The following is a 26,647-nucleotide window of genomic DNA, read 5'->3' on the forward strand; positions in this document are numbered from 1 at the left end:
TGTCACCAACAGCTTATGTTCATGGTGGTGTAGTCTGTAGTCCAGATTGCACAGCAAACCTCCATTTATGCTATGCTAAGGTGACAGCTTTGGCCTAGTCCTGAGTGGCCAAATGATGTTATATACAACCATAGAGAAGCTGTTCTTGGAAACACACATCTTAGGAAAGAGCAGTATCAGTGACTACCTTTACAAATTTTACTGCTCACAACACTAGGTGCCTGGATGCCAATATTGATGGGGAGCTGTGACACATTAAAATTTTAAATACATTTTTTATAAATAGTCTGAGAAACTCAATGTGAAGTAGATTTTTCTGGTTACTTAAATTTTTCCTAAGTGTTTCACTACCACAAACGCAATATGAAGAATTTGTTTCTAATCAACAGGAAGGGTGTATCTGTTTACAATGAATGAAAATCCCATAAATACAATTTGTTTAAAACAATAAGGAAAAATGTGTCAAAATTTTCTCTTATACACTAAAAATCACCTCCCATTTTAAATAAAATATTACATATTCTTAAGCAAGAAGGCTCTTTAAAGCTCTAACTACTTCATCTAAGTATTAAAAGAAAAATAGTGGTTGAGTGTCATTAAGATAGCATTCATCACTGCTGTGATTGTCAGAGTGGAAAGATTCAGTATGCAGAGCTGAAAGGGGTTTAGAAAATATACATGATACAACACAATTGTAATAATGATGCTTAAAACTTCTAAAAGGAGTGATCTTACTCCATAATACAAGACTGAAAATACCAATATATCCATGTCATTTCAATAACACTTCTCCTGACAGATACTTTATCTACGGGGGACTCTTAAAATACTTCTTGAATATTGGTGAAGAACTTTTGGGCACAGTATGATGTTTGTGGCTTTAATGAAAAGCAAAATTTAAATATGTATAAATGTGGATGAAATAGACAATTAAAATATATTTTCAGTTAATCTCTGCCTGTGAAAGACATTGCAAAACCTTGCCAGGAACATACAAAACTAGATGAAAACTAAACATGGGCTTTGGTGAACGGAAGTGTTACATTTATATGAGTTTATGACACCTCTCTTGCTTTATTATCTCCATGAATCATTTTTTAAATTATCTTCATTGTACATTGTAGGCATTTATTGATTGAAATAATAAAATCAAATATTAATAAAATTTGTATTCTTATTTCAGAAAATAGTAAACCATTAATGAATTACTGATAAGGAAATATAAATAAAGTTATGATATTGAAATTCAGAGAAAATGGCTACATCTTATAAGCTTCTAGGGCTTCCTTTAAGGAATAGCACATTAAGGACCATTCAAATGCTACATAATGATATTTCTATAAACAACAATAATGCTACCACTTCCCAAGAACCTTTTATAAACTATTTCCAAGTAACAAATGGGAATCATATCTTTTTGGTCTTGTTGCTTTGTTTCGTTTGTTTGTTTGCTTGTTTGTTTGTTTGTTTTGAGACAGGGCTTCTCTGTAGCTTTGGAGGCTGTACTGGAACTAGCCCTTGTAGACCAGGCTGATCTCCAAGTCACAGGGATCTGCCTGCCTCTGCCTGCTTAGTGCTGAGATTAAAGGTATGCATCACCACTGCCTGGTAAATGGGAATCATTTTAACTAAATCTATCACCATATAATTAATAAATATGGGCCTTAACAATATTTAGTTTCTACCTTTAAGAAAAAGCAAGCTGCCTTTGGGTGTTTGAGATTAGATTGACATTCAAATCATCTTCCACCTTACAGCCTGAATTTCTTTTTTTTTCATTTATTTATATTTATTTATGAATAAGTGTATACATATGTGGGAAAATTGCACATGTGTTGCAATTGCCTGTGGATGCTAGCAACGGGCACTAGATCTCTTGGATCAAGAGTTACAGGAGATTGTAAGATGCCCAGCATGGATGCTAGGAGTTGGATTCAGTTCTTCTATGACTGCAAAATGTGCTCACAAGCAGAGGCACCTCTCATGCACCTGAATTAATTGTTTTATATCTATAGTCTCTTCTTTGTCTAACAATGGTTAGGCATTTTAGGTACAGCAACTACAACTTGAAAGAGAATCATTTGTTTACTTTCTATATGAAAATTAGATAATTTCCCTTCTATCAGCAATGCTACATAAAATTACTGTTCTGCGGCACAGACATTATTTTTGTTCTTTTATACTGCTATAAGTCAATCAGTTCATTGCCAAAACACTTGCCAGAAGTAAGTAGGTTGAGCCTGAGAGGAAAATATGAGCAGATATGGGACAGAAATGTCATCTTAAATTCTGTCAAAGCACCTGTGCAGGTAAAGAAAGTTTATAAGAGCTGACCTTCTAGTAACACAGTATTTCAGTGTTAAAGTGACTGTAAGGCATTTGGTATTTCATTTGCACACTGTAAATAAAACATAAAGATTCCAACCTTCAGCTAACCACAGCAACCAGCAACCACAGGCTGAAACACCAAGTAATCATAACACGGATTCTACAGAACTGCTTTTACAAATATAATCTGTGACAAATTTGGGGCTACTTAACAGAGTCATGATAATCACCTTCAAGTAATAAACAGAATAAAATAACTAGCTATAGTTTACCACTCCAAGTCTCACTCGGTTAATTACTGGAGCGAAAGTTCTATGTGTTGGTTTGGATTCAGTAATAAATTCTTTAATAAGAAAGAAGATTGGAATATTGGCACTTTCATATTTATAATGACTTAAAAACTAAACTACCAGTGGAGGTAAGATAGTACTGTAAAAGGGAGATGTTTCATCGATTTCAATCCTTGTAGCCAGACAAAAAGATATCATTACTTCAATACTACATGAACCACAAAGCAGCTGTTTCAGTCTTTGAACTCATCTGTTTTAATATCCCTGCAATATGCCTTGAGCCACTCTCTTCTTCTTCCTTGGACAGAACCTTCCATGGGATTTTCCTCTGTGCTGTAATTTCATCCTACCCCTTGATCTTACACCCTCTCCAGAGCTGTATTTTGTTAGACGTGTCTCTGCAGGATCTGTCACCAGAATGCTGGAAGTAGTCCACTTTCTTTAAAGTTCTCAGTGGGACATCTGAAGTCTAAACTAAATGAAAGTATCATCTATAAATCATGGTCATTTATTGTGAAATATTGCCATGGCTTTTAGAGATCATATCTGTTATCTTAACCATTGCTGAGAAAATATTCATGAATAGAAATGACTTCATAGATACAAACAAGTTAAAATTCAAGTAATTTGTGTTGCAGCTTATAAGAAAATACATGAAAAAAACAGTCATTCAGTCATTCAGATGATTTACTTAGTAAGTAAATCATGTAAAAAGCTTAGTAGCAGAGTAAAACCAATAATGATAATGATTTCTTAACAACAATGCAATTTCACAGTAATTGACTATGAATTATTGACAGTACATTCACTTGGTCCATGCTTCAGAAATCTGTTTGTGAGTGCTTATATTGAGCAAGAAGAATAAATATCATGAGGTTTTGTTTTGAACATGGGAAAAGTCATTCTAATGATGGATAGCAACATTCAGCATTGAGAAAGAAGGTTTCCTTCTCACAGCACAAGACGTCCTAAGCATCTGGGATCTGAGACAAACCCATTGCTCTTGTTTCTTAGCACTTATCTAAGACAGGTACTACTACATGTTTTTCCATTTTGGAGGAATCAAACCTTCAGCAATATCTTCCAATTCGAAATAAATTGTGAAAATCAACTATTGCCTTAGAAATAAAATATTCAAGGATCATATCTATAATACTAGAGTGATTTTAATGTAGGTAAAACATCAATAGGCATCAAATGTATTTGCTTTTAGTATATTTGGTTGGCTATAATCTAAATCACAAAATTGTATTTATGAATACATTTGGATTTGGAAATACCTAGTTTGCAGTAGAAGATTTTATGAAATAACAACTCCCAGGTTAGCAAATTAATGGCTGTATACTAAGAAAATCCCAACATGATGTATGGCTCTGTCTTCTAGGCTACATTTATTATAGGAGCTTCTTTAAGGAGAAAGATTAATTCCTCAGAATTCATCTAGGGGAAGTGTTCTAAATGCACAAAACCTAAAACATCTTTCTAAGATAAATTAATTAAGTTAGCATTTCTAGGACTGATAATATAGTCTAGTTATTTATTATTTCAAAAGCAGTATACAGCCAAAGCAAACATACTGTTTTATCAAGGCTTAATTTAAAGGTAAAAATTTACCTGTTTCCTAATTTCTAGCCTAATCAACATCCCTCTATTCTGCCTCTCAATATTAGACATTAATTTCAGATTATAGTGCATTTTTCATAAGATAAAGAAGCAAATTACAAGTCTTTCAATTTGTGCAGCAATGAATATAAGAAAAAGCAACTATTAGAAAAATCATCTGTTATTTATAAAAGGCATATTGAGAGGCTAAACATGTCCCTTTCTGAAAATTCTTAATACAGGCTACAAAAAGATAATCAATGGATTTTAACATCCTGATATTTTGTAACAAAGCTTAAAGACTCCTCTTTGATTTAAAACTTGCCTATAAATAGGCATTTTACTGAATGGTCAAGAGTTTTCTACTCAAGGATGGTAGAATCTTTTAGCAATTTAATGCTGCATGTCATAGAGTAACAATTCCAGCAATTTCATTAGTACTCAATTTCTCAATGGTGTTATGAATGCCAGACTAGAAAAATATGTATGTGGTGAATTGGGTGTGAAGTAGCTAAGTGTATGGGTAACTAATTAGCAGGTCTCAGTATTGGTAAGACCTCCTGAAACTGAGAAGCTTCTGTAAGGCTAAGGGCACAGTCAGCAAGACAAAACAACAGCCCACAGACTGGGAAAAGATATTAACCAACCCCACATCTGACAGAGGGCTGATCCCCAAAATATAAAAAAAAACCTCAAAAAGCTAGTCTCCAAAACACCAACAATCCAAATAAAAAGTGGGGTACAGAACTAAATAGACAATTGTCAACAGAAGAATCTAAAATGGCTGAAAGACAAATAAGTGTTCAACATCCTTAGCCATCAGGTAAATGCAAATCAAAACAACTCTGAGATACCATCTTACGCCTGTTAGAATGGCTAAATAAAAATCACCAATGACAGTTTATACTGGAGAGAATGTGGAGAAAGGGGAACACTCCTCTACTCCTGGTGGGAGTGCCAACTTGTACAGCCACTTTGGAAATCAGTATGGCAACTCCTCAAGAAAATGGGAATCAATCTACCACAAGATCCAACAATTCCACTCTTAGGCATATACACAAAAGATACACATTCCTATAACAAGGAACATCTGTTCAACTATGTTCATAGCATTATTTTTACTATCCAGAACCTGGAAACAACTTTTATGCCCCTCAACTGAAGAATGGATAGAGAAAATGTGGTACATTTACACAATGGAGTACTACTCAGTGGGGAAAAAAAGCAATGGAATCTTGAAATTCACAGGCAAGTGGATGGAACTAGAAGAAATCATTCTCTGTGAGGTAACCCAGTCACAAAAAGAAAGGCATTGTATGTACTCACACATATGTGGATTTTACAAAAAGAGTGAAGGATTGCCAGCCTGCAGCCCAGGCTGCTGGAGAGGCTAGTAAACAAGGAGGACTCTAAGAGAGACATACATGGTCGCTTGGAGAAGGGGAAAGGGACAAGATCTCTGAGCAAATAGGGAGCATGGGGGGGCGAAGAAGGGACTAGGAGAATGAGAAGAAGAAAAAAGGAGAGGTGAGGAAGACATGATGAGACAGGGAGGTTGAGTTGGGGGAAGAAGAGAAGAGGGCAAGATAAGAGATAATATAATAGAGGGAGACATTATGAGTTCAAAGAGAAATCAGGCACTAGGGGAATTTCTGGAGAGCTACAAAGATGCCACCAACTAATAATCTAAGCAACAGAGGAGAGGCTACCTTAAATTCCCTCTCCTGATAATGAGATTGATGACAAATTCATATGCCATGTTACACCCTTCATCCAGCAGTTGATGGAAGTAGAACCAGACTCCCACAGCTAAACTTAAACTGAACTGAAATCCAGATGCAGAGAAGGAGGACCGATGAGCAAAGGGGTCCATACTAGGTTGGTGGAACCCACAGAAACAGCTGACCTGAACAAGGGAAAATTCTTGATCTCCAGAATGATAGCAGGGAAACCAACATGGGACTGATCCAGACCCCCTTAATGTGGGAGTCAGTGAAGAGACCTTAAGAATCTATGGGGTCTCTTGTAGTGGATCAGTACTTATTCCTACCATAGGAATGGACTTTAGGAACCCATCCCAAATGGAGGGATACTCCCTGAGCCTAACATCAGGTGTTAGCCTAGGGCCTAATCCAAAGAATATGACAGATTTTGAAGACCCCTATGTAAGGCCTCACACTCTCTGGGGAGCAGAAATGGTATGGGATAGGTAGGGTGTTAGTTGGGGTAGTAGGGGAGGACGGGAGGAAGAGGGACCTGGGATTGACATTTAAGATAATTTTCTTTCTAATAAAAAAGAAAGAAAGAAAGTACCACATGTAACATGCATGATACACTAAATATAAATTTATATATAATTATGCTAAAAACTGTCATGTCTTTAAAACTTTTACCCAGTCACAGATCAAATTTACATATCAATAATTATTTCTCGTATTGAAAAGTTGATATCAGAAGAAAACTATGATATAGATATTTAATTTGTGTCTTGTCTATTGGAAGAAAGTCCCTATATGCATGGCGCTGAATTCATGGACACTGACTTGAAAAGAATCAGGTTTTAATAAGAATTCAAAATATTAGGTTATCTAAAATTCTGTCTACTTCAGTTTTTGAAAATTTGTATTTCATCATATAGGTTGACAGATTTTGAATCTCATGTCAAATGACATGTCCATGTCAGTTTTCATAATTTTTTAAAGAAAATATTAATCTTAAAAAGTTGTGTACTGTAAAAATATTACATCAACTGCATTTTATCAGAATATGAGATTGAATCTTTTATAATAAAATATTCACTATGTTGCCAATATAAAAAAAAAACACCAGTGATAGTTTATGCAGAGAGAGGATGTGGAGAAAGCGGGACACTCCTCAACTTCTGGTGGGAGTGCCAACTTGCACAGCCACTTTGGAAATCAGTATGGCGACTCCTCAAGAAAATGGGAATCAGTTCACCACAAGATCCAGCAATTCCACTCTTAGGCATATACCCAAAAGAAGCACATTCATACAATAAGGACACCTGTTCAACTATGTTCATAGCATCACTATTTGTAATAGCCAGAACCTGGGAGCAACCTAGATGCCCTTCAACTAAAGAATGGATAGAGAAAATGTGGTGGTACATTACCCAATGGAATACTACTCAGCAGAAAAAAACAATGGAATATTGAAATTTGCAGGAAAATGATGGAACTAGAAGAAACCATTCTGAGCAACGTAACCCAATCACAAAAAGACAAACATGATGTGTACACACTCATATTGGGTTTTAGACATAGAGTAAAAGATTACCACCCTACAATCCACACTGCCAGATAAGCTAGTAAACAAGGAGGACCCAAAGAGGGACATACATGGTCCACTGGAGAAGTGGAAAGGGACAAGATCTCCTGAGAAAATTGAGAGCAAGGGAAGAGGTGGGAGGGAGTTAGGAGAATGAGAAGGGGAGAAGAGGAGGGGTGAGGAGGACATGAGGGAGTAGAAAGGTTGAGTCGGGGAAAGAATAGAAGAAAACAAGAAGGGAGATACAATAATAGAGGCAGACATTTTAGGTTTACAGAGAAATCAGGCACTAGGGAAATGTCTGGAGATCTACAAAGATGACACCAACTAACAATCTAAGCAACAGAGAGAGGGTACCTTAAATGCTGTCCCCTGATAATGAGATTGATGACTGTCTTATATGCCATCCCATAGCCTTCATCCAGCAGCTGGTAGACGTAGAAACAGACACCCACAGCTAATCAATGAACTGAACTGTAATCCAGTTGCAGAGAAGAATGAGTGATGGGCAGAGGTGTCCAGACCAGGCTGGTGAAACCCACAGAAACACCTGACATGAACAACATGGAGCTCTTGGTCCCCAGACTGATATCTCAGATACCAGCATGGGACTGATCCAGACCCCAGGAATGTACATTTCAGTGAAGAGACCTCAGAAATTTATGGGACCTCCTGTAGTAGTTCAATATTTATCCCAAGCATAGGTGTGGACCTTGGGAGTCTAATACACATACAGGGATACTCCCTTAGCCAAGACACACGGTGATGGGCCTATGCCCTATCCCAAAGGATAGGATAGATTCTGATGACCCCCTATGGAAGTCATCCCCCCCTTGGGGATCAGAAAGGATATGTGATAGTTAGGGTTTTAGTTGGTGGGGGGGGGAATAAGGGAGGAGGAGAGGGAGAGGGAACTGTGATTGATATTTAAAACAATCTTGTTTCTAACAAATAAAAAAAGACTAAAAAAAGAAAGTGAAATAGATTCAAACATTATCCAAGGCAAAGCAGAATACATGTAAGGTTCCTGGCAGTATATTTAAAAGACAGCACCCTGAAAAAAGTGAAACTGCTTTCTTCTCTAGATGTGTATCATTAAATAAATATCCAATTTACTAACGAAGACATAGAGGCATTGAGGAGAACAGAGAAGAGAATTCAGGAAAGATGTTAAATTATCCTAAAATAATGCCATCATTCATTCAATACTAACATTGCTCAAAGAAGAGAATTTGTTTTGAAATCCTTGTTTCTTAAATTTCAAGCTTCACAACATCTGTACATAAAAGAAACAGATCAATAATAAGAAATATAACCAGTATCTGTTTTCCCATTTCACATAGGGTCTCAGAATATTACCCAAACTGTCTTGTAATTACCTATGTAGCCAATGATGGATTTATATTCACAATCTTCCTAACTCCATCTCCTGAATGTTTGGATGACAGGCATGAACAACACTACCCAGTTTAATAATTGTGTTTAAATCTTTCTTTGTCAAATGATTTGATAAATAAAATAGTCAAAACTTCAGTCATGTCAGTTTTCTGTATGTACACAGATGTATTTGAGATGGATATTCTTCAAACCTTTTAACCACCTGCAGAATACAGCATTTAAAGTGGTCTATTATTTTTTATGGTAAAGAAACACATCTGCTACTGGCAACACCAATTGTGTCAGAGAAGAATATGGGCATCAAAGAACTCAATATGAAGTTTGTGTTTAACATGACAAGACTAGCCATTTGAGCAAGAAACTGTATTTGCCTGGACTGTTTGATTGTATGCTGTATAAACTGGACATGCGTGACTCTCACAAAAGTGACTGCTGAACTTGCCAAAACAAAAGGGGACAGTCCTGCAGGGTTCTGGCTTCATGGAAGAGACTGCCAAACATTCTGCAAGACGCAGAGGAAAATGACTGCCAATACAGGCAGTACAGTTGCAAATTTCCTGCTTCACTGAGAAGTCTGCTCGACACCTAAGGCCTATAGGCTGAAGATGGGTACCCTAACGTTACAGAAAATTTTGAGTGACTTGTTAGTCAGAGGGATGTCTCTGTCAATTCTAGAGGTTAAATATTATCTTTCTGAGGTTTTTGATGGAGTTGAAGACAAGTTATATTTATTGTTTACCTTAGTTATGATAAAAGATAAGTTACACATAAACTTTAGACTAACAAAGATAGTATAGATGATAGAATATTTTCTTTAAATTTTCCAAATGCTAATGGACTAAATATTGTTAGCTGTAGTTCTTGATTGATAACTGTTTTGTTATATATAATGTTACTATGTTAAAATTAATATTCCTTTTTATTTAAATAGATAAAAGGAGATGATGGGGGATGTCTTTCTGTATATATGTTTCTCTTATTGGTTGATGAATAAAACAGTAATTGGACACTATCAAGGCAGATAGTATAGGCAGGGCTACCAGATAAGGAGAATTCTGGGGAGAGGATGAGGAGATTGAGCCAAGAGAGATGCCATGTAGCTACCAGGAAAAAGGATACCAGGCATTGTCTGGTAAGATAAGGTCATGTAGAAATACATAGTTTATATATAGTTATGGGCTAAAAATTAAGAGAGAGCTAGCCAAATAAGAAGCCTGAGTCATCGGCCAAACAGTTTATGATTTATATATGCTCCTGTGTATTTAGTTTGGGAATGAAGGGGAGCAGGACTAGGTGGAACAGAACATTCATCTACAGATCTCTATGAATTTGAGGCCAGTATGGTTTTCATAGTGAGTTCCAGGAACAAGTAGACTTGTCATAATATAGTAGAATGTATATTTAAATGTATATCTAAATTCAGGTAAACATACAACAATAAAATGTGTTCACAGACAATAATTTAATTTCTTATACAAGGCTACTGGTCTCAAAAAAGTAACTAAGTTAAAAAAAATACCTCTTGATAAGAGGAAAGGGTATTCCATTTTTTTCACATAGTAGGTAGTTCTAATAATTATGACAGCAATATCTTCATGTTTGATTTAGTTTTAATCCCTCTTTTGGTTTGCAAAAGAATTTTAACAATAGAGTTAAAGTACAATAAGTCACAGAGAAACTTTAAAAGGCATGTAGAAGTTTTAAGCAAAATGCATTTGCTGCTTAATACACAAAGCAAGGGTGACATGGCAAATTTAAATTTCTAAGGAAAGAATGTCAGCACTCACATAGGACTATTAAAACCTGGGATTTTGAAAGATATACATGGAATATAAAACAAAAGAATGGATTAGATTATTTTACATGTGGATTATCTAAAACATATTATTTTATGGATATGCACACAACAGAATGAAAACAAGCTGAAGAGCATCTTACAAAGTTGAACAGCATCATTATAATGTACATTTCAATTCAGGTCAACTATGCAGCAATCAAATGTGTTCACAGAGAACATGAATTGCATATTTGATACAAATCAAGAAAACAGCTTATCACCAAGGTTAGATGAAAGAGTGGAACTTTTCTTTACCAGTCTATTTTCTCCAAAAGCTGGAGTTCAGCATACGCCAGTGTGAAAGTATGATGTTGGGGGGCTCCAGATATACAATGAAACTGTAATTTTCAAATGTTTTCAAACCTGTACATAAATTTTTAAATGTCTCCAAGTAATATATAAATATGAAAATCTTTCAAAATTATTGTAACAATGTTCATAAAAGGCATTTGACTACAGGTATAAGCCATAGCATAATATAATTATACTGATATCTCCAATCTGAGTAAAAATTGATCATTATAAATTTATTGTAAACTTGTGATTATCTCAGGATTAAGGTCATTACCATAACTACATATATGTGGTACTTTAGCAGTGGAATGGAAGGAAGAAAAATTGTTTGAATTGAAGGCTGTACATTTTCAAACAATATATTTTATTACAACTGGATTCCTAAGCTAAAAGAAGAGATGAGATTTGTATTATTTTTTTGCAAACTATCTGTACTCTGGGGATATAAATTATATTTTGTAGTAGAGTGCTATATCAAGATTTCCAAGGACAAAATTTGCATCAGTTCCAGGCCAGCCTCATACATCACACTTACAGAAACAATCACTGGTCTTTAGAAGAAGTTGCTTTTTGGGGGATCAGATCAAGATGATGGATAAAGCAAAGGGTAACAAAGAAAATAGGCAAACTGAAGACTTCTGTAAATATTTATAGAGGGTGTGGTTATTTCTTCTACATATATAAATTACTTGTGGAATGCTGCAGTAACTAAACTGAGCATGTCTGGATGAAATAGTATGTAAGAATCATGCCCCCCAAAATATATGGTAAATAAAAAATATGTAAGGCAGGAGTGGATCCAATAGATTGCATGATATAACTTACTGTAGATAAATTTGTCATATGCTACAACACTTTATTTCACAGTCCCTTGGCCTCATTGCATTTAAATGTCTATTATGGTAAGATCTAGGGCTTCAATTACTTGACATTTAGAAATGTTTTGTCTTGTTACGAATTTTATTTCATTTCACTTATCTAAATTCTAACACTTAATTCTAACATAATAAGTTCTATAATATTGTATCTTATTCACAAAATATCTAATACAGATGAAGAAATATGCTCTCTAAATATGTCCACAAAACAAACATCTTCCTTACTTGTGATAATAAAAAAGAATATGAGATATAATTTTTAAAAACATGGAATTTTTATTGACCATATGTACAATCTAGTTAAGATTTTGAGAGCCTACTCATCTTGATCATATGAAGTTGATGCCAATAGATTTATGCATTTATAAATGATCTATTCAGTCTTTGCTTTTTACTATTGCAGTCTTTGAATCTATGCATTTTACTCTTTTATACACTGCTTATATGTGGATTCATGGTTTTCTTTGTCCTTAAGTTCCTGGTTTATTTCTTTAACATAATGCCACTATGGTCAACCATGTTACCACAAATTGAATGTCTTTTCTTCCCAAGACAAGAAATGTCATCTTCTGTTTGTTAATAGTACAGAGCCTTTTTCTTCTATCCAAGATTCTATCCTGAACAGTTATGCTAGAAAACTAGTTAATTTAAACATTTATTTAAAGACTGAAATAAATACATTTATTTAAAGACTGAAAGAGAATAGCATGGTAGTTAATATTTCTGTGTTGGGGTAGTGGATGCTCTACAGATTGACTTTCTTAGTCAGAGTCAGGGACTTTGCTTTTTTTTCTCTATATAGTTTCTCTCTAAATTTGGAAGGTATTTTGTTTAAGATTATTGTCCTCTCACTACTAAAACTCAGCATAACTGCATGCCTCCTCATCTTTCCAGTAACTAAGTGCAAGGTGAGCTGCTTAGTCACGCTGGTAAACCTTCAGGAATTGGTAAGTGCTGGGTAATTGAGAATGGCTATCTTCCTGTTGGAGAGGCTGAAATAAAAGTTCACAACACTGGAGAGAATCTCCTTCCTTCAGACCCCAGCATAGACCCTACTATATGCAGATAACATAATTTGTTGATCCATTCATTGATGGGCTTTTAGGTTTTGTTCCACATCTCATCCACTACAAATAGTACTTTGGTAAACATAACTATCCCTTTGAGATTCTGATCTCAAATACTTTAGAAAATACACAGGAATTGAATTGCTACATCATATGCCTTTTCTATTATTAATTGTATAGGTATTTCTTGTGTTTCATAGTAGATATACAAATTTACTTTCCCATCAATGATGCTTAAATTCTGCTTTCTCATTATTCTCTTCAGGATTTATTTCTTTTTGTGTTTATAGTATACATTCTAATCAAGAAAGGATATTGTCATATAGATGTTTATGTCACTAATTTCTCTGATTATTAGTGATATTGAACATTTTTCATTTAGTAGTAAATTTGCATTTCTTTGTTTTTAAAATTTTATATATTTGGAGGAAAGATTATGAGAACAAATGTTTGTGACACTATCTAGGTGTGAAAACCCAAGGACAGTCTTGTGTATTTCTCCTTATTGTCTACTTTGTTTGATATGAGATCTTCTTACATTGTTGCATCCTCCAGGCTGACTGACCTGAAAGTGTCTAGGAATTTTCTGCTGTTTGACCTGGGAATACAAATATGCAATATCAAGATGAGATTATATGGAATTCTACAGATCCAAAAGGGTCTTTATATTTGCTTTTTGAATAAAATTATATATTTTCAGATGATTATAATGGAAACACGTGTGTGTGTTTGTTGTGTGTGTGTGTGTGTGTGTGTGTGTGAGAGAGAGAGAGAGAGAGAGAGGGAGGGAGAGAGAGGGGGGGACAGAGACAGAAATAGAGAGAGACAGAAATAGAGAGAGAGAAAGACAGAGAGTTTTGCCAGTCTCTCAAGGATGCCACTAATGAACAAGAAATCAGTGTTGGAAATAAAAACCTAATGACTCAATTTGACTGCATTAGGCTCTATGTTTTCATCAAGAGAAAACACACAATACAGAGTAGAGAGAACATGTATTATAGAAACTCTTTAAATGTCACAAATCAATTCTCAAACTGTCTGTATCTTGTAAAAATGGGAGTTCACAGAAGTAAGATTCTTTTTGGATGCCATTCTATTAAAAACTACAGATACAGTGTTTCACAAATATTAGTTGGCTGATTAGATGAAAGGTACATGGGTTTTTGAGCTCTCTTTTTTCAATCCTAGTTTGCAATAATGAAAGCAAAGAAACCTTATTAGGTTCTACACCCTGGCAAGGAGAACTCTTCTTCTGCTTATAAAGCTGAATTAAGCTACTTTGATTTAAATATTGATCATGATTCAGTCAGAGTCAGTAATGCATCAAATTCCATTTTTATTCCTTTTGCTTTATTATCATTTTCAGAACTCCGGGAAGAAACATTAAAGCTCCCCCTTTTTTTCCAAATTGTAATCATATTCCTTAATACTGTATTGCACAGATCATTTTGCACAGATACTCTCCAATTAAACACCTCTGATTGATATCTGTGTTTATTCTTTCTTGTTTACCTGTATACTCTGAGACTAGCTTATATGGATTCTAGAGATCCATACAAAAGTATGCCAGGAAATATTAGAATGAGAATGTAGCATCTCTACAGGGTAGAAAATTGAATAATCAAATGCAAATTTAACTTGTAATATAAAGTAACTATAAATAATTTTGTGTGACTATTTATAACAACATATTTTTAATTAGATCATATTTTATTTTATGTTCATTGGTGCCTTTGCCTGCTTGTATATCTGTGTGAGGGTGTTGGAACCTCTGGAACTAGAGTGACAGACAGTTGTGTGCTGCCATGTAGGTGCTGGGGATTGAATGTGAATCCTCTGGAAGAGCAGACAGTGCTCTTAACTATTTATCCATCTCCTCAGCCCTTTACAACAACATCTTCTAAAAGCAGTTCAGAGTGTTATTTTATACTACATATTGTTTCCTTTGAAAATCTAGTATGGCTTCTAAAACAATATTTTAACTTAAGGGCTTTCATTCAATCCCTAAGATATATAATGCTAAGAAAAGAGATGATATGATACATTAACTGCAAAGGACTACTTGTCATGAGTATTACAAAGTTAGAAAAAATAACCAGTATGTATTTTATCAATAGGTTTAATTTAGCATTACCTACAATATTGATCAATTTTTATTTTCAGTTGATGAAGAAATTATAAGACAATCTATTGATATTAATTTTAAGTACTGATATATTTTTGCTTTCATCTTTAAATGTACTAAATTCTGCTACTTTGTTCACAGACACAATATATGATGATATAGACCATTTTTCATTGTTGATGGAAATATGCAACTAAATTGTAAGTTGTTTTCATGTTGTATTATTTAAGTGGAATCTTTTGTACATATGGTGTTCATTTTATAATACTACCCAAACTTTCTCAGAAAGAGACATATAGAAATATATATCTTCCTTATACACATATTTTTGTTGTATATTGTTTTGTGTAAGAGATATCAAGTTCTTTTAAGTGGAAAATTTCTGATTGTTTAAAAATGATACAAATCGTTTTCTTTTTAGGTCTTAGTTTGGAAATTATTACCTTCTAAAGATTGCCTCAAAATCTTGCACTTTTGTCAATTGTATGACTCAGGGTAGCACTTTTTAGTTGCTATAACAAACAAATGAAAACCCTGGATGATTAATCCAATCAATGTTTATTTTGTCACTTACACAAAGTTCAATACAGATGTTCCTGGATGAGCTATTCTGCTCAAAAACTCTATCCAAGAAAAAAAATAAAATTTTCAGGCTTCATGTTCCCACCGTCTTGTAATTCTTTTTTGGAGAACTTCATTTCCAGACACTGAGTGAGATCATGGAAGATCATATGATTCATGGCAAACAACAAAGAGGTCCTTTTATGCTGTTACTCAGTGCCAGTTGCATTACTGCAACATAACTGAAAGACACTAAGGGATTTAATTTTTCCATTTGCATAGGAAAATTAAAGGAATATTTTTTTCAGCAACTAGCAAGTTTTTGCCATATAAACCATACAGCACAGAATTCTTAGATGGAGCTGGAAAACATTATACTTGATGAAATAACCCAGTCCCAGAAAGATAAGTTGCTCATTTTCTTACTGTAAGTTGATGTTAGCATCAAGTGTTTGCATTTGGGTGTTTATTGGAATACATGTAGAATCCAAGAAACTGGAGAAAGACCATTTGGTGGAGAAAAAGTAGAAAAGTTTTATGCGAATTAAACCTTTCATCCTGGAAGAAAACTCACTAAGACACAAGATATTCTAAAGAGAGGTGAAATATCCCATCCATCCTGAAGGGAAACATATTAAGCTAGGGTATAAACAACACAAGGACTTAAGGAAGTCCCTAAAACTGACCAGATATGTTATATCTCTCCCTCTTCAAATGAATATAAGTAGTAAGAACTATAGAGATATTCTCAGACAACTGAAATGTATAGAAGATGTTTAGACCAGACATGCAGCCCAGAAGATGCAGAGAGAAGCCAGAAAGTCTGGAAGAGTTAGAGACCAACTTCACTGACTGGTAGAAGGTGATACCACCTAAGCTTTCATAGAGGAAGACTCTTCCATTCCTTGAACTGCCTGCAAGTTGTACACTGCTTTCCAGGTTTCCAAGTTCTGTGATTTCTCACAGTGCTGGGGTGGGTTTTGTTGATGAGAGAATCATTTCTGCTTCTGAAAGTAACCCCCACCCACAGTTCTATAAATAATTTTTAAAAACTCACCAATTAAACTTTGGTGGTATTCATATTTTTCTGTCATAGGTCCTCTATCTGTGGTGAATAGACATTTCTCCAGTCTCCCCATAATAGTGTCAAACAACAGAGAGGAAGTTATTATGCAGGTAATATAAAGAGGAAAAAAAGAATAATGAAAAGAGATATTTAAGTTAGGAGTGAAATACGAGGGCATGGCAGAAGAGGGAAATGGAAAAAATAAATTTAAGGATGTTTGAAAAAGACATGTAAGCCTAAAATTTTATAAGTTTCATATATACAATATCACTTAATTATACACGTGTCAATAAATATATACAATAGCTTAATTGAAGTTATCCTTCAGTTGATTAATTTTATCCCAGAAAACCCCAGTGCCAGGTGTCAGAGGTATCCTTGAGTCTGTCCTAACAGCACAAGCTATCACCACTCCTCTTGGTCACCCAAGAAAGCTTGATGGTAAGGCCTTACCATCAGTTAATGAAGCCACCTCAGTTAGTCACAGAGCATGAAAAAAATCTAGTCAGTTCTGACCAGGAATCTTCCTGCTAGCTATCACTCATAGTATTGACAGATGTTGTGCAAATTCTTATGAGAAAAAACATAAACAGTCTCACCATGCTTGATTATGTAAGCTGAAATAATCAGCAGTATGACATGATATGCCCATGGGTGCTATAGTGGCATGGTTATAATGGAAGGAACCAATTTATTTCTGATTATATATAAGGCCCAAGCCACAAGACTAAACACATGCTTGGTACTGCAAATCTGACCAATAATCCATGATTGAGAGACCCTAGGCTCTAGGGATGAACCTACTAAAATTTTGCTAAATATATATCACCTGATATTACCCTCTAAATTGATACCTCTCTACCTATAGATTAGCGCCATTCTAAGACCTCAACAGAGAAGTTTTATGTAATAAATGATAGTTCATGCAGAAACTTACAAATGGTCACAATAAAAAGAATAAGTAATTGCAGAGTGCTTAGCCAGAAATGGGAATGCTGTATCACACCATTTCCCCCCACCTCAGGGACCATCACAAAAGAGTAAGTAGAAACATTTTAAGAGCCAGATTGCATGGTGTCCATAGAAAAAGAAAGAACTTTGAATATGACAGGATCAGTTTGATCATGAACCTGCAGAAGATCTGCAAAGTAGCAATCCCATCATCATTGTTACATAGAGTAGCAAGAAGTTCATGAGCTACCATCCCTGACTAGTAATACTGTCAAACAACCACACTCAGACATAGTGTAAAATAGTATGCATTCCTCACAATAAATGCACTTCAAAGGTTGTGTTTCTTTGAGCACATAATTATTGTGCACATTGTTGTGTACATTCTTATTACCTTTTTATGAATCATTTTGTAGATGATTTTAGAGGATTAGTTTACAAAACAATATAAGCAAACCAAAGGTGGAAAACAATATTCACAAAGCCCAGCTGGGATTTTCAGTAGCTATATTGAGTTCCTCAAATGCAAACTGTGGAGGTTTGTGATAATTCAAAGTTTGGTAATGCAGTATAAATCAAGATTCATCCATGTTCTGTGAATAACATATGCCTTGTTTTCTTCAGTTGTTGTGCAAAACATCCTGATAAAAGCAATCCAGAACAGATGGAATTTATTTGTTTAAAAACTCCAGTATGCTGACTATCATGGGAGGAAAGCCACAGACACAGAAGATTGATATAACTGGTCAAATTATGTCCTCATTCAGAAGAAGAGTATAATGCATGCATTCTTGTAAGTGTTCAGCTTGCACAGTCCATTAAGGATTCCTCACCCAGAGAATGGTCCCAACCACAGTTACAATGCATCTTTTCATATCAATTAATTTATCAAGGTAATCTCATACAGATATGGTTAGAGGCTAATCTGAATCCAGATGGTCCCTCACAAATGATCCTATATACTTGGTTTCTAGCTGTTGAGCTAAAATTAGTACTATCCATCTCACAATAAAGCATAATTATGTGTACATAAAATTGTATGTGTCTATGCATAGTCTTAGAATCAATTTAAAACTACAGAACCATAAAATTTACAAGGAAACTTGAATTAAAAATTATATTAACTGTCTGGCATTGGTGGCACATGCCTTTAATCCCAGCACTCAGGAGGCAAAGGCAGGTGGATCACTGTGAGTTCAAGGCGACCCTGTTCTCCAGAGCAAGTGCCAGGATAGGCTCCAAAGCTACACAGAGAAACTCTGTCTCAAAAACCAAAAAAAATTATATTAACTTAGTCTAAAACTAAGTTAAAAATAAATAACTTTTACCACCATTAGTATTGTTTTGATTTTGATGTCTGATCAAATATTGTGCTTATTTAACTAGAAAGACATTCTGCTTATAGCTTGGCAATTTCTTATTAATGGATATTTTATTAGTTATATTCTATAATGACAATTATAAAGCATCAAAGCATTTTCAAAGTAATTTTCAAAGATATGTTACCCATAGCTTTATATAGTCTGTCATCTAAATTCCTAAACTAAAATTAATCTACGATTAAGACATTATAATTACAAGATTGAAAAATCAAAATCATCAAAAGTTAGTGATTACATTTGAATTATTATGCTAAAATGCTTTATATATGCATAAACAAGAAAAACACCAAGACCTCTTCTTTTAATAGTGTCTTAAAGCTAAATTATATGGAGCAGTGATTTAAATTATGGTATTGACATTTGGGGTCAGATATCTAATTAAACAACACTTTTGTGGTTGGTGGCTTCACCAAAATCCATTAATTTAATAATGCTGGATTCAGAGTAGGCAAAAATCATTATTGAACATGAATCATCATCTTACAGAAAATACAGTTCATAACTTTATTTTTGTCTTGAAAGGAAAATATGAAACAAAATTTAAACTTTTATTTTTATTTAAAAATATGTAAACTCTGCTTTTATCTCTGGAATAATCACTTTAACCATGAACTTGACAAGGTTGTGCTTTATAGCAGCAATAGATATATAAAAAAGAATCTGATATAAAATAAACAATTATATTTTACTAAATTCATGGAAAATGTAGAGAACGAAAATGAAAAATGAAATAATTTTACATATTTCCGTAAAGAATCCTTAGTCATGGGTGGTGGCTGACACCTGTAATGCCAGTCTTGGAATATTGGGGATGAGTATCCTTAGGATAGAGGTCAGGGTAGGGGACTTAGCAAATTTGAGGTTAGCTTAGACAGCATAGTAAATCCTGCCCAAAACAAAAGGAAAATTAAGATACTGAGGATGAGGAAAATGGGAACAAGAGAGTTAAGAAAGTAAAAGAGGAGAGGAAGAGGAGGGGAAATAAATGAAAGAGGACACAAGGCAAAAGCAAGCAAAAAAGAAAACATGTTGATTCTATTATAGGAAAAAACTAGAGTAACTTGACCTGGGACCGTAGGCATCTGCATGAGGGTTTAAATAATTAGGATGCAGTCTCTGCACTTCCAATACTCTTACCTCACCCCAAGAAAGTGAAACAGCCCCTCCTCTACCTTATAAGGGGTCTGAATACCTGAAACCATGCCCATAGGGTGTGGCCAACACCACAAGTTCACTGGCAAAGCAAGATGACACTACAAAATAGAGTGACCCAGTCCAAAAAAAGAAGACATCAAAACTTTATTATATATAAGTTTGGGGATTTAGGTAATCTCTGATAGGGAAAGAAATCATAGAATTGAAGAAATCATAAAGGAAAGGTTAAAGAATAAAGAAACCATTTATTTGTAGACAAAATTTTAGTTTCACAAAGGGGTATTTTTCTGGACTCACTGTTTTGAACATCATCTACACTTACAAAATTTAATATATCCTTTTTATTGTGGTATTTAAGAACTTGATATTGATGATAAACAGTATGGATGATCTCTGACTTTCTGAAAGTATTTGGCAATCAGTAAATATATAAACAATATTGTAACAAATTTCCCATTTCTTCAGTGATGATCAGAGATAATAACTAAAGATATCTAAAATAGTATGGAAAATATTCATCTACATAATCAGAAAACTCATTGAACTTCAAGTGGAATAAGTTAACAATATCCACATATCAGGATGCAAAAGATAAGCTTTGGAAGCAGCAAGAAGTGACTCATTATGCAGAAAAAATAATAAATAATATTGTATATCAAAAAGCCTTATTTAGAACTATATCAGACAAAAGACAGAGAGCATGCTGCAAATGCCTGAGTAGAGTATGGCACCCAAGAATTAGAAATTTAACAAACCTTATCTGCAAAATGACCAGGAAATAAAGCAACTCTAAATAATGACTGAGAAAATTTGTCAACTGTAAAGTTAATCTACCAAAAATGGCATGTTTATCACCTGAAAAGACAGTGTGCAATAATTTGCTTTTACCTGACCAAATAAAGTATACCATCAGAGGTAATTATATGGGTAACTATAAAATATAATATAAATATAAATTTTAACTTTTTCAACCATAGAAAGAAAAACAGATCACTCAATTATTGGTAGGAGGATACAGACCCAAGTAACCAGTTCTTTATTTGATTTGCTAAGGGGCTGTTCCAACAAACATCTGACCTGAACAATAGGAAACTCATGGACCCCAAACTGATAGCTGGGAAACCAGCTTAGGACCAACCCAGGCCCCCTGAATGTGGGTGCCAGTTAGGAGACCTCGGCAATCTATGGTGCATCTAGTAATGGATCATATTTATACCTAGTATACGAATGGACGTTGGGAACCCGTTCCACAGAGAGGGATACTCTTTCAGCCTAGACACACCAGGGAGGGCCTAGGCCCTGCTCCAAGTGATATGACAGACTTTTCATATTCCCCATTGAAGGCCTTACCCTCCCTGGGGAGCAGAAAGGGGATGGGATAAGGGTTTGGGGGTCAGGGGAGGGAGAGAAAACTGGGATTGACATGTAAAACAAGCTTGTTTCTAATTTAAATTTTTATGGTGGGAAAAAATCATGACTGTAATAATGTTTCACTGGGCTCTTGCTCTCTGTCTCTTTGTCTCCACTCTCTTCTCTTTCTGCTCCTGTCTTCCTCTTCTCTTCTTTTTTCCCTTTGTGTCTCTTTATCTTTTTTTCTCTTTCCTTCCCCCTCACTCCCCTTTTTAATAAAACTTCTCACTCAAAAATAAATAAATAAATAAATAAATAATGTTTCACAGGGAGAAAAACTGATTCCTTTTTAGGTATATATGGAAAATAGAGACCATTACTAGGTGCAGCTTAGTAAAAATCTAACTAAAACTTATAATTACATGTAAAACATCTACATCGATATAACAGATTAACAAGACTCTGAGAACTGTCAATTAATTTGTTATTAAAATACTGCCTTATTAATGTGGGCTCTGCATGTGTAGATCTCGGGGTAAGTCCCAGTTCTAGTCTTTCATAACTATGATAGAAGAAATTCACTGAGAAAGGAATAAGGAACCAGGTCACATAATTGTCTTATTAAAAATTTATGCAGTCTACAAATGTCAAATAAGATCTTTATTCATGACCATGATAAAATGAGATGACCAGTGACATTTTGTTATTTGACTAAGGACAAAATAAGCAAGGTCATCTAGCCATATACAAAATACCAAATCCCGTATCTCCTACATAAACTACATGCCTGCTACATCTGTTTTATTTATAGATTTATCTTTGCTATATCCATCTGCTAGATAAAATATATTACAATAGGTTGTTTTCTTACATCATTCAATCTATACCAAAATCTTAATTCCTTAAGTGGTTTTCTCTGGCCATTTAAGCAAAACAGAAATTTTATAAGATTCTTTTGGATGTTCTGTTCTTGACACAAGCTATGATTCTTCATAATGTTTGTTCTAACTCACTATATTTTTAATACAAATGAACAGCTGGTGTTTCCCTCAAAAGAGTTGGAGAAAGCATACTGATATTGCTTTCTTTAATGTTCCAGTTTCTAGTTTTATAAAAAAATAAAATAAAATAAGGTTATTAGGTGAGCTTGTTTTATGCAGTTGTTGCTAGTGTTGAGCTAAAAGCATGTAAAATAATTCTTGGTTTAGCATGTATAGTCTAAGGGTAGACTGAAAGACTTGGCTTAATAGCTACAAGCAATATGTCTCATAACGCACTTATTTAAAATTAATTGTAAAGAACCAAATCTTGAAGACTTTTACACACAGCAAAGATACAAAAAATACAGAATGAGGGAAAGGATTTCTATAATGACCTCCATGTTTTTCCATATGCTCTCAAACACCTATGTAAGAGAATGATCTTTGGCTGGTAGGGAGGAGAAAATCAGAAAAGCTCAATGCAAATGAAATTCAGTGGTGAGGATTCTTCATATGTAAGATGGAGCTAACTGGATAGATCAGACTCAAGTGGCTTTGGGTCATCCAATGTGACAACTTCAAATCACAACATGGACCTTTTTCTAGCATCTTTAGAAGTGATCCTGGAAACTGATACTTCTCTTGAGTTAATGTGAAAGAGTTCCATATGATCAATATTTTGTTTCAGGTTTATGAAACCTAAGAGGAGAATTTATTTATGCTTTCTACAAATCTGACCTTCCAACCCTGAGCACTGTTCATAAGCTTCTAAAGTTATGTTGAGCTGATATAAAGCAAGAAGAAAAACATGAGCATGCTTCAGGTTCACTAGTACAACAATGGCATGACTGTTATATATGTAGCTACCCAATCTCTCTCTGACTGGATTTGAGTCCCACTGCACAGAAGAGAATTTGCCTGGTACAGTTAACTGTTTTCAAAACCTGTGCCTGTTGAGTTCATACATTGTAAGTAGAAGGTACTTACTGTTGTAGTTTCAATGCTTTAATTTTTATGTAATACCAACCTAGGTTCTTAATATTTTATCTTTGCCACATAGACAAGTGTTGTATTGTTAACTTTAATCTGTGAACCTTCTCTTTGTAGTAACTGCTGTTAATACATGAATTTTCTGAGTGTCAAGATAACTGAAGGGCATTCACTTCCTGGGAAGGCACTGTCCATGTTAGCCAGGGAATCAAATGGATAATCCTCATTCTTCCTAATACCCATCAATTCCTGTAATTCTGAACCCTAATCTTATTCCTAGCTTTGTAGCAGACCACCTATTATGTCCTTCCCTTTCTCTCTATCTCCATTCTCAATATATCTTCTCCTCCAGACTTATTCCACTACCTCATTGCTTTGTCTCAGCCACCAAATAGCACATGTAGACACTCCATGGAAACCTGTCAGCTACTAATGGCCAGACACTCAGTCTTAATTGCAACTTTGTAGCTGACAACCTGCAGTGGTTTCTCCTTCATCTCTGCTCCAATTCCCAGGACTTTATACACAATCTCATGGCATACCTAGCTTCCTTCCCTCATATGGAACTCCTTAGCCCCACCCTTCTAGCCCATCCCAGTTCCTTAATGCCAACTCCTTCTACATAGAAACAAGATCTATCTAGGACCCAAGAAATCTCAACTGGCAGGATCCAAGACACATTATCTAGTAACCAAGCCAAAACCACAACAGTCTCTTAAGGACCAGGAAGAGCAAGGGAAAACAAGGCCCAGAACACACACCCAACAAAGAAAAGACCAGATATCAGCTACAGAATTACAGTTATACCAAAGCCAGATGCCTAGACTCCAGCATAAAAACACAATCAATGACATCAAGGACAATGTGTTTCTATTAGAGCTCAGTAATCCCACTACCAGACATCCTGAGAAATGAAATACAGCTGAAGCACAACAAAGCATTTCAAAATAGCTATTATGAATATGCTCAAGGACTTTAAAGGGGATTTTAATGAATATATTAAGGAAATCTATGAATATAAAAACCAACAGTGTAATGAAGAAAACTCTTCAAGACATAAAAGTTGATAGATCCACTAAAGAAAATGCAACCAAACCCTAAAATGAAGAACAAAGAAAACATATTAAAAGTTGATAGGGAAAAAGACAAAATAACATATAAAGGCAGATATATTAGAACAACATTTGACCCCTATTCACGAAATCTCCAATGTCAGGCCAAACCATCCAGCATCTACAACAATTAGTGTATTTGACCTGCCTACACTCACTGGGGGAGGTGAGTGTAGGGCTTCCCCTGCCTACCTCCCTCCCCCACTTCCTTGGAGTCTCCTCACCCAGGGACTGCACCTAGTACCATCCAGCCACACTGAACATCTTAGAAGAAAAAGTAGGAAGCACCCTTGAATGAATTGGTACAGGAGACCACTTCCTGAACATAATACCGGTAGCACAGACACTGAGATCAACAATTAATAAATGGGACCTCCAGAAATGGAGAAGCTTCTGTAAGGCAAATAACAAAGTCCATAAGACAAAATGGCAGCCCACAGAATGTGAAAAGTTCTTCACCAACCCACATCTGACAGAGGGTTAATTTCCAAAATATACAAAGACTCAGGAAGCTACTCACCAAAACACAAAATAATCCAATTAAAAAGTAGAGTACAGAACTAAATAGATAATTCTCAATAGAGGAATCTAAAATGGGAGAAAGACACTTAAGATATTGCTCAAAATCCTTAGCCATCAGGAAAATGTAAACCAAAACAACCCTTAGATACTATCATGTACCTGTAAGAATGGCTAAAATCAAAAACACCAATGACAGTTTATGCTGGAGAGGATGTGCAGAAAGGGAAATGCTCCTCCTTTGCGGTGGAGTACAAACTCATTCATCCACTTTGCAAATCAGTATAGCAGTTTCTCAGCAAAATGGAAATAAGTCAACCTGAAAGTCCACCAATTCCACTCTTAGGCATATACCCAAAGGATGCACATTCATACCACAGGGAAATATGTTCCATTATGTTCATAACAGCATTATGTGTAATAGCCAGAACCTCAAAGCAACCTAGCTGCCTTTCAGTCAAAGAATGGATAAAGAAAATGTGGAATATTTGTAGAATGGAGTACTACTCAGAGGAATAAAACAATGAAACTAGAAATTCACAGGCAAATAGATGGACCCGAAGAAACCATCCTGCGTGAATTAACCCAGACACAGAAAGAAAAACATGGTATTCACTCATAAATGGATAGTAGACATAGAGCAAAGTGTTACCTATAAGCCATAACCCCAGAGACACTATGAAACAAGGAGGACCCTGAGAGAGACATACATGGTCCCCTAGAGAAGGTGAAAGGCACAAGATCTCCTGAGCAAATTTGGGAGCATGTAGGGAGGTAGGAGAAAGAGAAGGGTGATGGGAGGGGAAAGGAGAACATGAGAGATCAGGAAGATTGAGTCAATGGCAGAAGAGAGAAGGAGATCAAGAAGAAATACCTTAATACAGGGAGAGATTATAGGTTTAGAGAGAAATCTGGCACTAGGGAAATGTCCAGGGATCCACAAGGATGACCACACCTAAGAATCTAAGGAATAGTGGAGAGGCTACCTTAAATGTCCTTCACCTATGAAGAGATTTATGACTACCTTAAATGCCATCCTAGAGCCTTCAATCATTAGCTGATGGAAGCAGAACATCTGTTCAACTATGTTCATAGCAGAATTATTTGTAATTGCCAGATCCTGGAAGCAACCTAGATGCCCCCCCAATTGAAGAATGAATTTAAAATTGTGGTATATTTACACAATGGGGTATTACTCAGTAGAAAAAAAAAACAGAGTCTTAAAATTTGCAGGCAAATGGATGGAACTAGAAGAAACCATCCTGAGTGAGATAACCCTGTCACAAAAAGACAAACATGGTATATAGTCATTATATATGGATTTTAGACTTAGAGCAAAGGATTGCCACCCTACAACCCACACCACCAGAGAAACTAGGAAACAAGGAGGAACCTAAAGTAGACATTCATGGTCTGCTGGAGAAGGGGAAAGGGACAAGATCTCCTAAGCAAAGTGGGAGCATGGGGAGAGGGA

General features: G+C 35.2%; 1 protein-coding gene across 1 annotated transcript in view; it reads right to left on the reverse strand.

Moving 5' to 3' along the window:
• Window positions 1–26,647, reverse strand: part of Cnbd1 (cyclic nucleotide binding domain containing 1) — a 358,967-nt gene that overhangs the window by 52,697 nt on the left and 279,623 nt on the right. The window contains exon 11 of the mRNA XM_035439974.1: window positions 20,199–20,204. Coding sequence (XP_035295865.1) covers window positions 20,199–20,204 — 6 coding nt within the window. The remainder of the gene's footprint in view (window positions 1–20,198; window positions 20,205–26,647) is intronic.

This window comes from Cricetulus griseus, chromosome 2 (genome assembly GCF_003668045.3).
Source record: "Cricetulus griseus strain 17A/GY chromosome 2, alternate assembly CriGri-PICRH-1.0, whole genome shotgun sequence".
Classification (NCBI taxonomy): domain Eukaryota; kingdom Metazoa; phylum Chordata; class Mammalia; order Rodentia; family Cricetidae; genus Cricetulus; species Cricetulus griseus.